Below are 13,354 nucleotides of genomic sequence, written 5' to 3'. Positions count from 1 at the left end.
GCCTTTATTTTCTTTTACTGCCTGATAATTAGACTTAGAGGGCTGGCAGCCCTTGAGGGCCGGCACATGCCCCAGCTGCTGGCCCACCCCGGTTTCGGCAGTGCCTGGGGCATTCTTCTAGTGCTGCCGGCGGGGTGGCCTCTTCTTGGCTGGAGAGGAAGCCTCGGGGCTGCCAGCCCTCCTCTTCGGGGGCCGCCGTGGCCCCCCAGGGGAGTGGTCCCTGCCCCGGCTGGGAGTAGATGGATGTGCCATGGCCTCCTCGGGATCCTCCGGGGGCTCTTCTTGCTCCCCAGGAATAGGAACGGGGGCAGAGGGAGGGCTGCCAGGACCCCCACGAAGGGCAGCTGCTGAGGTGCTGGGGAGGTCGTCCACATTGGTTCCCTCGGAGCTGCTGGAGGGGGCCGGGACAGGTGTGGGAGACCCTCCTCGGGAGGCAGCGGGGCTGGGGGCAGCCACGGGGCTGCCCTCCCGCTCCCCGGCAGCATGGCCATCCTCCAGACCCAGCAGACGGTGGGCTTCCCCACTGCACCGTCGCACAGCAACATTAATAAGTTGGTGCACAAATGTTGCCGCACGGTTTTGGAGGGAGGCCCCCAGCAGCTGGACCAGTAGGTCTTCATCCAGCCCAAAGAGGACCAGGAGGGGCATGACGAGGTCCTCCACGATGGCCACCAGCGAACGCCGGTTCCCAAAGATCCGTCCCAGCTCCTGACGCACCCACGTCAGAAGGGGCTGGAGGAGAGCTGGGTGGTCCCGGAAAAGGGATGCCCAGGTGTTGGGCTGGAGGCCACCCAGAGAAGCCCTGGACACCATCCCCACAGGCTGTGGTAGTGTCGCTGCAGGGCTGTGGGCAGCTGGATGGCCAGGAACTCCTCCTGCCTGGTGGCTGACGACGGATGAAGCCACAGGTGGGACAACATGCTCCTCAAAGTTGTCGTCTGCCCGCACCGAGTGCACGATGGAGAGGATCCTCCTCTTGCAGAGGGGGCACTCGGGCTTGCTCTCAGCCCACCGCAGGATGCACCCGTAACAGAATTGGTGGAGGCATGGCATCACGTAAGCGGCATTGTCCCAGCTGTCCAGGCATATTGGACAGCAGTTCTCCAGCTCCGTGGCCATGCTCTCTATGTGCTGCGGTGGGCTGGGGGGAGCTGGCGATGTCAAGAGGCTCCCTCGCACCGGTGCTGCAGCAGCGGGTGTCACACTAGAAAAGGAAGAGAGGCCACGGTCATTGGGTGGCCTGGCGAGGGGTGGAAGAAATGCCCAGGTCCCTCAAGAAGGAAACCCTCCCAGCTCCCCAGGGTGAGGTGTCCCCGCACAGCTCACCTCTGCTGCTGTGAGGGTGCCTCCTGGGTGCCCCGGCTGCCTGAAGCTGGCAGGGCCGGGAAAATCCTTTGACGGCTCTGGGGTTGGACACGAGAGCTGCAACAAACAACTCCCTGAGCACGACACCAGCACCAAAGGCCTCGCTTAACACTCCAAACCTCGCGAACTCGCTCAGCTGGAGTGCTGGCACGAGCTGGCTGGGTGCGACTCGGCGCCCAGATATAAGCAGTGGGGGACGCCTGGTCACAATCCATCGCTTGGGAATATCACAGTCCGTCACTAGGTGACATCACAGTCTGTCTCTCCGGGACGTCTCAGTCCATCCCTTGGTGACAACAGAACCCATCGGTTGAATCGGGGATTCAGTGACATCAGAATCCATATCTTGTTGATGACACTGTCCCAACGGGCCATCCTCGCCCAAGGCGCTCACCCTGGCAGCGCTGCAGCCCCAGTACACACACCTGGGGTTACCGCAACACCAGTGCCCACTCCGTCCCCCCACCTCTTGTCTTGTGCTCGGCATCGGTGTTTCATGCCAGTTACCGAGGTCTCAGCCATGTCTTCCCAGAGCCCTGTCAGGTCGCTCTGGCCATGGCAGATGTCTCCAGGCACATACGACAAGAGGGTTCATTGGGTAACACCCCGTGCCTCCCTGGGAGGCTGCGGGACAAAGTCCCACAGGCTCTTCCCACACCCCAGCATGCTGGCCAGCCCTCGGGGCTCCCCTGCTTCCTCCCACAGGGATCAAGGGCAGCACTTGGCTCGCTCTCACAGTTTTTCTCCTGTCTTTCTCCCGTAGCCAGAAGGCACAAGGGTGATGCCCTCTGCTCAGCACCCATCAGGCCTCATGCCGGTGCTATGTCCCATGTGGGATCCTGGACAGGAGGGAGGCCGACATAGCAGAGGGGCTCAGGGGAGGCAAGGAGGGTCTGTGGGGCTGGGTCTGGTTCAGCATGGACCAGAGAAGGTGTTGGGGCACCTCACAGCACATGCTGGTGCCTATGGGGAAGGTATCAAGGGGATGGGGACAGGCTCTTCCCAGCACTGCCTGGTGGGAGGGTGAGAGACGGTGGCATTGCCTGAAACTAGAGAGGTTCAGGCTGGAGGTAAGGGATCAAAACCAAAATCCCTGTGAGGATCATGAAGCACTGGAGTGGGATGCCCAGAGATGAGGTAGGATCCCTGAGCCTGGAGGTCTTCAAGACCTGAGTGGCCACAACCCAGAGCACGGCGGTCACAAGCCCGTGAAGGGGGGCTCGCCAAAGTCCCAGAAGAGAAAGCACTGCCTGTAGAAAATACAGCAAAAGTTTCCAAAGGTGCAACAGCTTCCAGAAGCTGCAGTGTCAGAAGCCACTTTCTGGTTTCCTTCGATTCAGCAGCTTTCACAAACATTGATTAAAAATAGAATAGAACAGAACAGAACAGAACAGAACAGAATAGTTCCAGCTGGAAGGGACCTGCAACTATCACCTAGTCAGACTGCCTGACCACGCCAGGGCTGACCAGAAGTTAAAGCATTAAGGGCATTGTCCAAATGCCTCTGAAACAGTGACAGGCATGGGGCATCGACCACCTCCCTAGAAAGCCTGTTCCATTGTTTGACCACCCTCTTGGTAAAGGAATGCTTCCTAACATCAAGTCTGAACCTCCCCTGATGCAGCTTTGAACCCTCCCCACGCATCCTGTCGCTCCCTCTCCACTTCCCCTCCTCAGGAAGCTGTAGAGAGCAATGAGGTTGCCCCTCAGCCTCCTTTTCTCCAAACTAGACAAACCCAGAGTCCTCAGCCGCTCCTCATAGCACATGCTTTCCAGCCCTTCCACCAGCTTTCTTGCCCTCCTCTGGATGCATTCAGGGACCTTAACATCCTTTTTCAACTGTGGGGCCCAGAACTGCACACAGTACTCAAAGTGAGGCCGCACCAACGCTAAATACAGCAGGATAAACCCCTCTTTTGACCGGCTGGTTATGCTGTGTTTAACGCACCCCAAGATGCGGGTTGCCCTCTTGGCGGCCAGGGCACACTGCTGACTCATACTGAGCTTCGTGTCAACCAGCACCCCCAGATCCCTTTCTGCAGGGCTGCTCTCCAGACACTCTGCTCCCGAGCTCTACTTGTGCCCGGCGTTCCTCCATACAAGGTGCAGATTGCCCAACGCTCCAATCTATCCAGGTCCCTCTGCAAGGCCTCTTGTCGCTCGAGAGAGTCAACAGCACCTCCCAGTTTGGTATCATCAGCAAACTTGCTAATGGTGCGTTCAACTCCTGCCTCCAGACCATTGGTAAGAATATGGAACAGAACTGGCTCTAGGACTGAGCCCTGAGGAACACCACTGGTGACTGGCCACCAGCCAGATGTAGCCCCATTCCCTACAACCCCTTGAACCCTGCCGTTCAGGGCCATTATTTGAACTTAGTATTTTAACAAGACCACAAAAGTTATCTGTCTCTCCCATCTTCTCCCACGTCCAGTTAAACAAGTGTCCTCTAACTCTCAAAGAAAGGACATAAAAGTAGCAAACTTCCAATAAAGGAAAGAACACATAACTAACGTGAAATAAACAAGGAATGGAGAAATATGACAGGGAATTAAGTAATACATCACAAATACAAATAAGCTTAAAAATGTTGACATAAAAAATGTTCTTTTTTCAATAGCTATTGCTCGAGCAAGGCACTCGAAATTTCTTGCCAATTATGTTTTATTCCTCTGTCTTAAATATACATGTATAGTTCTAACTTTTCACTGACTGTTTTTGAATGTTTTACTTTTTTATATTATCTCTTTCATATTTTTCCCCTCCATTACTCTGCTTCCTCAATAATTTATTTAATTGATTCTTTTCGTTCAGTTTTCCTTCCTTCATTTCTTTTCATTCTCCTTCCTCTGGGTTCTGGATAATCTAGATCATCTGTGTTTCTAGTCTTTTTTTTTTCCTCTGCATCCATTTGGTGATGAGTCAATGCCCTAGCTGGAGCAAAAGGAAATAGGCTATCCCAGGCATATTCTTACGGAAGTTGTCTAAGAGAAAGCATAGTTAACTACAGTTCTACATTTTTAAGCCTGTGCTTTGTAAGTGTCCAACTTACGTATATTTAATTTAATGTTACAAGTAACCTATTGCTACTAGAAAGTAGTGCTCAGAAACAATTTAAAGTCCGTTTATGGAAAAGCTTTACAAGGCAGCAGCTATTCAACAGAGTCATCGAATCTATCAGATATATTTAAGTAATACTTTCCTGTCACATTCTGATTATCTATTCTCAGGCATGCAACTTTTTGCATCTTAATCCCGTAAGATTAAGGTGGGCAATCTTATTTGCTTACCTTACTATAATCATCTACTTATAAAAATGCACTTATCATTGGACCCTTTAAAAGGCAGGATTTCACTATTTTGACACTCACCTGCACCCTCACACACCCGCCTCCCCTCCATTTTCAGCCAAGATCATCAACCACTGCTTCAAGAGTACTCAGTTAAACCCTGCCACTGAGGCTGAAAGCAAGCTGCCTAGGACCTTCCAGGAGATCTCCAAGAAAATGCATTAATAAAAAGAAAGAGGAGGACCTTTGCACTGCTGTTTTGAGTTTCTCCCTCAAATGACACTGGGCTTCCAGGAAAGAACATGTTAACAGTTTTAGGAGATTGTATGTCTTCTCTGTGTCAAACGCATGGGAAAACCATAGGCAAAGCCATGTGCTTTTTTAGTGTCACCTACCATAGTTTCTTCTGTAGGTTTTATTAGATCCAACAGCAGTAAGATTCAGATTTTTTGGAATGATTCTGATAGCCTTTGATAATTATTTTCTCTAATTGTAGATAGTAAGAAAGAACCTAGCAAATTACAGAATGATTCCCTGATTGTTAGCCCACCTGTGGTAAGGAATGGCAAGCCCTGAAATCACATGAACAAAGCTAACGAGAAACCTTTAAGGACATGGGAGGCATGAAGTAGATCCTGGAAATCTTGGCAATCTGCTGCCTGTGGGCTGAGGGGTGCTGAGGATTCTCAGGGCTCAATGAGGAGAGTGGCAAGCTAGTAGAAACAAATGTGAGGGGTTGCTTTTTTGGGGTGTTGGTGGTTTGGTTTGGTTGGTTTTTGCCTTGCTTTTGCTGCTCTCTACGTTTTAGTCTAGGTTTATGTAAAATTCTGTTGCTAAGCCAGGATAAGTCTCCTGGGTCCAGGACCCTTCAAAACACCTGTCTTGCCCCGCAATGTGTTGCTTTCAGCATCTAGCTGTTGTTTTATTCTGTTAATATGATAAGACACAGATGAGATTGCTAGAAATACAGAGGAAATGGGCAGTACGGAATATGAATTGGATGTTTAAGAGGAAATACTTAATGGCAAAAGCTACAGATAACAGGGGGAAAATTACATGTCATCAGTAATTAGAAAAATCCTGGCAATATTATAGACATGACTGTCCTTTAGGGGGAGAAAAAGTAGAGATGATATGCAGTGACAGGGTATTGTTCACCCAAACAAAACCTAAAGAGATAGATATTAAATATCACCTGCTAAAGTAGTTTTTCAAATCAGACGTTTCAGACAAGATGTACCTGAAAGTTTCAAGGTGGTTAGCCCTGGTAATTTCTGCTACACTGAAAGAGTGGGGAAAGCCCAGGTATGTGGGAAAAAAATGAAGTCAATACTGCTAAAAGCTCATCAGAGCACACAATCCAGTGGATTACAGGTTTAACCTGAGAGTTAACTGAAAGTAAGCAATGTAAGAGATGATATAGGTTTCAAATAACGACGACTTTCTCAGTGACATGGTTAATAGTTAATATATATTACATATAGTCTATGTAATTAATTCTAATTGAAGTATTTATGTGGAAAAGTTACTTTGTCGAGCCCCGTATCTTGCAGAACTGATGGATAAAAGTAACTGCATGTGTCATATTTCAGCACCTATAAGGCATCTAATGTCACACTGTGTAATCAAAAAGATCAAAAGATTTAACAAAATGTAGTATCCATGAAGCATAGTACATGGATTAAAGCTGGCCAACTGAAGGATCTCAAATTCCGTGTTAATGGGACTTTTTTACTGAATGTTACTCTGAAGTTTATTTTTCCTAATGAAGCCCTGCAAAGACCGGTACCTCCTAAGGACTGGTACTGATACCGTCACAGCTCATCAGGTAACAGCCTGGATTTCACGTGATCAGACGCTGCGTAACATCTAGATACAAAGCATCTATGCCATACAGCAGGATGAGAATTGTACTTGGGAGAGCACAAATCAAAAAGACGGCGGGAGGTAATCATATCAATATACAATTTCTGTGTGAGCCTGCACACAAAATTGTTGTGAGAACAGGGAGATTCTACCACTGTTCAAGTGGCCCAGCTGAGGTTCCTGAAGACATAGCTTACAATTTAAGCAGTCTAGCAAATGGAAAGCTGGGAGAGAGAGGAGTCCTGTCAGTATAGTACTGACTAATTTCATTTTAAAAAGGGCATAGGGTCTTGAATGAGACTAAAAGTTTGATGATACCTGTAATCAACTCGAAGAATGTTACAAATGTGGGGTAGAAATATTCCAGGATACAGACTACAAGTTCCCTTTTTTGAGGTGACAATGCAAGTTATAATGTACTTATTTAAACTGTCCATGAGCTGATGTTTATGTCCTTTGGACTATTTACTTTATTCTCTGGACACTTTTTTTAGTTAATGTCTTTACTTCGCCTTAGTCATTCTAATCTGGTATAGCTGCAGTTTTTTGATGGGCTTAATTAGGAGAAAAGAAGATTTCTTTTTCTTTAAAAAGAGATAGTATTGTAAAGTGACCAAAAAAAAAAAAAAGAGTACAGATTCAGGAATAGTTCTAATGTCTGAAATTAAATACATTTTTGGAAAGTGTATTAGATCTCAATGTGATAAAAGAATACAACCACCAAAATAGTTTAGTATAGACAAAGTGCGAGGAGAACAGGTAGAGAGTGAAAGATGCATCACATAAAAAGCCAGGGTCTGAACACGAATAGATTTGTATTTCCTCAGAAGACGTTATTTCTTTGTCACACTTGGAATATGGCTCTGGATTCATCTAGCAGCTGACCAGCAGCATCCCTGTAGTCCTTAAGAAAGTCTTGCCGACCTAAAGGGACCTTGCCTTCCCCAGTAAATGAAGTTTCCTTCCTGTAAAATATTGCAGGTCGTTGTTAGGTGAGTGATAGGTAAATAAAAAAAGTGATTGCCCTGTCTTACTACCAAAAAAAGTTTCTCCTCCACTGCAGGAGGTAAAGCAAAGGTAAAAATCGCCAAATTAACTTTACATTTGTGTATAACAAACTCAGAGCTATGTTAGCTCTATGAACTTCGACTAAAAGGATGAAAAGATTGCTCTGAATACACCCAGATAGGGATGAAGTCTGTCCTCCCTGGACTGTATAAAAGAGAGACCATTGGGTATAAGGATATGCTATCAAAAAAGCGCAGTTAAAATCATTAACTTGAAGACACAAAAAAACCCAACCCCAAAACCTAGCATTTAAGTTATTTACTAAAGCAACAACAATAACGCTTTAATACAAACTAGCTATCATTTCTTTATGTACTGCCTGTACAATCATAGAATGGCTCAGCTTGGGCAGGAGCTCAGGAGGTCTCCAGCCCAACGTGCTACTCACAGCACAGTCAGCTCTGAGGTCAGACCTGCTTGCTCAAGGCATCCCCCATCCAGGCCTGAAGCCTCAAAGGATGGAGCCTGCACAACCTCGCTGGACAACGTGCTCCACTGCTCGGCTGTTCTTACGGGAAAAATGTTGTCCTCATATCCGTATCAGGGATCAAAGCAACATTATGCTAATAATCTGCATGCAAATAATCTCTGATCTGGAAAGCGCTTACAGCCCGCTACTGTAATTCTCACAGCGAGTTTAACACACGTTGTCTCTGAACGCAGAGGACCAAAGCTGCTTATGCTGGTTTGGACAGAAAAGGATCATGGCAGCAGACTCCGTGAGTCTGAAGCTACAGTTCGCAGGTGCAACGGCAGCACAATCGTTCCGGTAAGAGCTGAAGTCCACGTCCGGGATCGAAGCACCGGTGTACAAATCAACTGAAGAAAGACAGTCTCTGGTCTGGAGAGTTCCTGGGGGCTGTTACTACAAATGAGAAGAGGGAAGGATGCTTAAACTGAATGTGGGCCCTCACGGGAAGCCAACAGTAGTAGGGAACCGTACCTTTTAAAAGGATATGGTGTGACTGGAGAGTCGGTTCCTCCCTTCCCTTTTGTGGAGAAACCCAGTCTTGCAGGAAGCAGGTAGCTATGGGCATCCTTACTTCTGAGGGACTTCTGAAGAGCACGATTTATCAGAAGTAGCCCCTGCCCACCTCTTTTGTTAATGCCTGTTGTGTCTTGTTCCGCTACTGCACAGGCCTCTTTCTTTAAGAGGTCAATACGGACTCTTGTCTTTCCCTTTACAGTCAAAATTTTCAGTGCTGCTCTCTCGATTAATGCAAAGACATTTTCTACCCAGATATTACTATTTGTTACTCATAAACCGAGAAGACTGTGATTTGATTTGTCTTGACCCACCTAAAAGATACTTAGGTTTATGTAATGATCATTTATTGAGAACTTTAACCAAATTTCCTCTTCAGTTTTATTTTGATTAGTGTAATAAAGATGACCAAAAGAGCTGGCCAGACTTTTTCAAATACTGAATTGGGAGTCCATTAGAGCATCTCTTACTGCCCTATTTTTTTACTTCTTTCTGTGCATGATGAACAGCCTCCTCGCCATCACTGTGTTTTTAGGTGCCAGAGTTTCCTTACAAGTAAATTTAGTAGACTGACTTCAAACTCTCTACAAAGGAGGAAACTACGAATTCAAAATATTAAATGTATAATTCCAATTAGAAATAGTGATTCCACATTGTCAGAAAAAAGATGGTATTACCCAAGGGGAAAACTGAGGAAAAGATTGGACACATGGGTGTTCTTACATTGTTAGAAAAGCAAGACTGAACTAGTTTGTAATAGCTGCTAATTAAATTTGCAGTGCTTAGAAAAACATTTTAATTTGCTTGTTGAAGCATAGCCATCACAGCCGAGATCCAGTACACAGCACGGAAGGATGAATGTTTTGAACAAAGAAACGATGTTGAAATCTGCCTCCTTTCAGAATTGGACTGTGATACGCAGAGGTGACTTTTCAGTTTGAAAAGTTTATAACAGGTTCACGCAAACAAGCACATTCTGCCCTTCCTCTATTATTCTAGTCATTCCCATCTCTGGCTGCGTCTATGAATTTTCTCAGCCTGCAAAGATGGATATTGGATGTTTTCTACTGTCACATTCACATATATCTGCCACTACCGAAAGTCTCTTTGAGGCCTGTGCCAATGGAAATCAGTGGAGAACGTGGCTTAGTTTTAGCTGCTGGTCAGACAAGCTCTGTCACGGTAGTCTTACAAGTCTTTGCTCTTATTGTGTGCAAAGTACTTTCTAGGCTAAGGTAAATATCGTCACATTTTCTTTGTTTTGTTTTCTTTGCTCTAGCTGGGAAGTTGATACCAAGTCCTTCTAAAAAATATTTACATTTTACATATATAAAACCATACTTGCATATTTGCACATAGCTAAAAATATAAATATACTTTCTTCCTTAGCAAAGGAGAACATCTAAGAGAATAAAGGTGTTCACATTTTCATGTGTGCATGTTGAAAAAAAATCTGAGACCCAAAGGCTAGGCTTCCTATATTGTTAAAAAATATATAGCTCATAGATATGATGCTTGAATTAGCAAACACAGGGTTTTGATTTTAAAACGTCAATGACAAGTTAAAAACAGAGTCTCTGGTCAAAGAGATCTAGGACTAGTTTCCTCTGAATGCAAAACACATAAGCAATCTGTGAAATGTTCTACTGTAGGCTGAAGGGGAAAGGGGTGTAACTAGCATTTCCTTTTCAGCCTGAAAATTTACAGGAATGCAACAGCACATCTGTATGGAATTAGCATGGCTTCTCTCCCTAATACATTGAGATTCATGTGACTGCAACCCTAGAGCCTACGATCTTGAGTCCAGATTTGTTTTACCTAATAAAAACAGCAGGGCTGACTGTACCTTAGGGTCTAATATTTAAAAAGACTAAAATTATATTTTTAAGAAAACAAAAATAAAAGCAGGCCATTTCATAGCATTTTTAAGCCCTTACATCTTTAGATAGCTGTTTAAGAGGCTGTGTGTAGCAGGCTATATACCAAACCATGTATCTAGAGTTGCCGGCACTACAGCTGGATTGGAGACCATCAGTACACTCAGAGAAATCCTCCTTTTTGGAAAGCCACATTACAAACATCTCTGCTGACTGCCAGTTTTCTTATGGAATTTGCATCGGTACATGACCCATTCTTTTTCCTTCCATTAGTCTATGTGAAGGGCATGCTGTATATAACATGCCATAATTACAATATGCTGGCATCGTGCTGCTGAAATAAGTCAATGCAAAGTTTTGAATTGTTCTTAGTATATGTAGTGCCATCACAGATTTTTCACAGAATCACAAAGGTTGGAAAAGACCTATAAGATCATCACGTCCAACCATTAACCCAACACCACCGTGCCACAATGATAATATATATTGTAGAGATAATATTCTATATACTACTATATATTTTACTTCTATCATAGAATATATAATAGATATTTATTTCTCTATGTGTTTTGAGCATGGACCTTTTTGAAATCTCCTGCGTAATGATCAGAGTCTTATATATCAAGATTCTGCTGAGTGGAACCTTACATAGATTTGGCACCCATCTGTTTCAATTTGCAGTCGAGTGAAAATTACCAGCTTTGCATTTCATAGGTGTGTGCCTATATAAAGGAACGGCCATGACAGCAGTTTAGCAACTTCACATTTGCACGTGTCTTACAGCATGCAACGAATCAAAGTCCACCGCTATTTACATTCCAAAACCCTATTTTAATTTGGTAAAAATGAAGTTTGGTTCTAGTATGCAAAACCAATGATGTCATGTCCATCAGAGAGGAAGAACACAAAAAAACGCAGCAGAAAATTGTTATTAATTTCTCGTTAAGAATTCTTTTTGATTCGATAACGCCACTGCTTAGTTTGGGGCTTATCAGAGATTCTTGGGACTGCAGTCAAGGTCGCTTTACTTCGGTGATTCCACAGGTGAAGTAATATTTCCTACGAAGAGAGAACAAAGGCTTTAAGCAGTGACACAGCCAGAGTATCACCCGGTACAAAACTGCACCATTGACGTGAATGGGGGAATGCAGGTGAAACTTGGCTGCAACTCTTAAACACCCTCCCAGCTCACCCTTTTAGTCTGTAGTTGACACTTTCTCTCCATGTGGGCATGCAGAAGCTTTGACATGTGGAACAGACCGTGTTAAACTTGACCCCAGTTTTTCAGATTCCTCATTTCCCGACTCCCGCCGGGCCCGACGCAGGCGGCAGCGGGGGCTGGCGCCGGGACAGCGGGAGAGCCGCCCCCGAGGAGGGGCCCCGCCGCGGAGCGCCGGTCCCGCCGGAGCCTCCCGGAGCCCCCCGGCCCGCGCTGAGGGCGGCGGGGCGGAGCGGAATGGCGGCGGGGGGCGGGCGGTGCGTCTGCGCGGCGGGCGCGGGCGGGAGCCCTTCTTCGCGCGGGAGGGGCGGGCGCGGCTCAGCGCCGGTGCCGGCGCTCACCCGGGGCGGTCCGGGCCGGTCCGGAGCGGCGGGGAAGGCGGCCTCGTCCGCTTCGCGCCCCGGAGCCGGAGGGAACCTCTAAACCCCCTGGTCCCGCCGCTGCCGCGGGCAGGGACATGAGCCGCTCGGGCGGGCCGCGTCCCCTCGCCCCCCGCGGGGAGCTGAGCTCCGCGCTGCCCTCCGCCCTGCCCGGGGCGAGCGGGCCTGAGGGGCTGCGGGGCTGCGGGCAGCGCTCGCCCGGAACGCCTTCCCGCGGGGGTTCGGCTCCGCTTCTTCCCCGGGTGGACGGCGTCGGGGAAAGGTCTTCTCCGGCCCGGCCCGGCCCGGCCCGGAGCGGAGCGGCGGGGAACGCGGCCTCGTTCGCTTCGCTCCCCGGCGCGGCCGCGGCGTGGGCTGTGCCGCCGCCCGCGCGGGGCCCCACGGGCCTGGCCCGGGCCCGGGCCTGGGTCGGAAGGGACCCCTCAGGGCCGTCCGGGCCGCCCCTGCCGCGGGCAGGGACATGAGCCGCTCGGGCGGGCCGCGTCCCCTCGCCCCCCGCGGGGAGCTGAGCTCCGCGCTGCCCTCCGCCCTGCCCGGGGCGAGCGGGCCTGCGGGGCTGCGGGCAGCGCTCGCCCGGAACGCCTTCCCGCGGGGGTTCAGCTCCGCTTCTTCCCCGGGTGGACGGCGTCGCGGAAAGGTCTTCTCCGCACGGAGCGGGGCGGGGGGGGCGGGCGGAGCAGACGCGGGCCCGGGGAGCGGCTGTTTCTGCTGCGGAAGAACCCCCCCTCCCCGGCAGTGCCTCGGCCCAGGTACGGCCCTGCGCCTCCCTCGGGTCACCCGCCGGTTCGCTCGGGGGGGTGTGCGCAGGAGCGGGAAGCCCCAGTTCGAGTCCTGTTCATACAGTCACCGTTTGATTATTTTATTTCGTTTCTGACGGCTGTGGTTCTCATTGGCAGTCATAGATTCTGAAGTATCCTTCACCCAGATATGTTTTCAATGCTTTTTTTTGTGCTGAAAATGGCTTTAAAATTGTTTTAAATAGGTGTTCTGCTGGCACTGTGCATAGATGTGTGTGTGCACCACCACCCGCCCCAAAAAAACCCCACCCCACAGGCACTTCTGTGTTCCAGACCGTCAGTATCACAGCCTCATCCACTTCTTGTGGTATCTGTCCCCTGCGCCTGCACTTTCTCTTGTGTCAGTAATACTTCTGCTGTCTTTGATTCAGGTATTTTCAAAACAATATCCCCTTCCTTGAAAACTATTTGTGCACTCGGTTTGGATAACAAATCCCATCCCAACAAGGGTATTGGACATTCTGGCATATACAAAAATTCATGTGTAATAATTTTGTTTCCAAATTC

The 13,354-nt window shown here is 48.2% G+C and overlaps 1 protein-coding gene across 1 annotated transcript in view; it reads left to right on the top strand.

Moving 5' to 3' along the window:
• Positions 1–4,880, top strand: part of LOC132321028 (ATPase family AAA domain-containing protein 2-like) — a 28,171-nt gene extending 23,291 nt beyond the window's left edge. Inside the window, exon 16 of the mRNA XM_059834634.1 lies at positions 4,774–4,880. Within this exon, the coding sequence (XP_059690617.1) occupies positions 4,774–4,880 (107 nt within the window). The remainder of the gene's footprint in view (positions 1–4,773) is intronic.
• Positions 4,881–13,354: the final 8,474 nt, after the last annotated feature.

The sequence above is a fragment of the Gavia stellata genome, unplaced genomic scaffold (genome assembly GCF_030936135.1).
Source record: "Gavia stellata isolate bGavSte3 unplaced genomic scaffold, bGavSte3.hap2 HAP2_SCAFFOLD_38, whole genome shotgun sequence".
Lineage (NCBI taxonomy): Eukaryota > Metazoa > Chordata > Aves > Gaviiformes > Gaviidae > Gavia > Gavia stellata.
The sequence above is the reverse complement of the archived record's forward strand: the minus strand, read 5'-3'. Positions and strand labels throughout refer to the sequence as shown.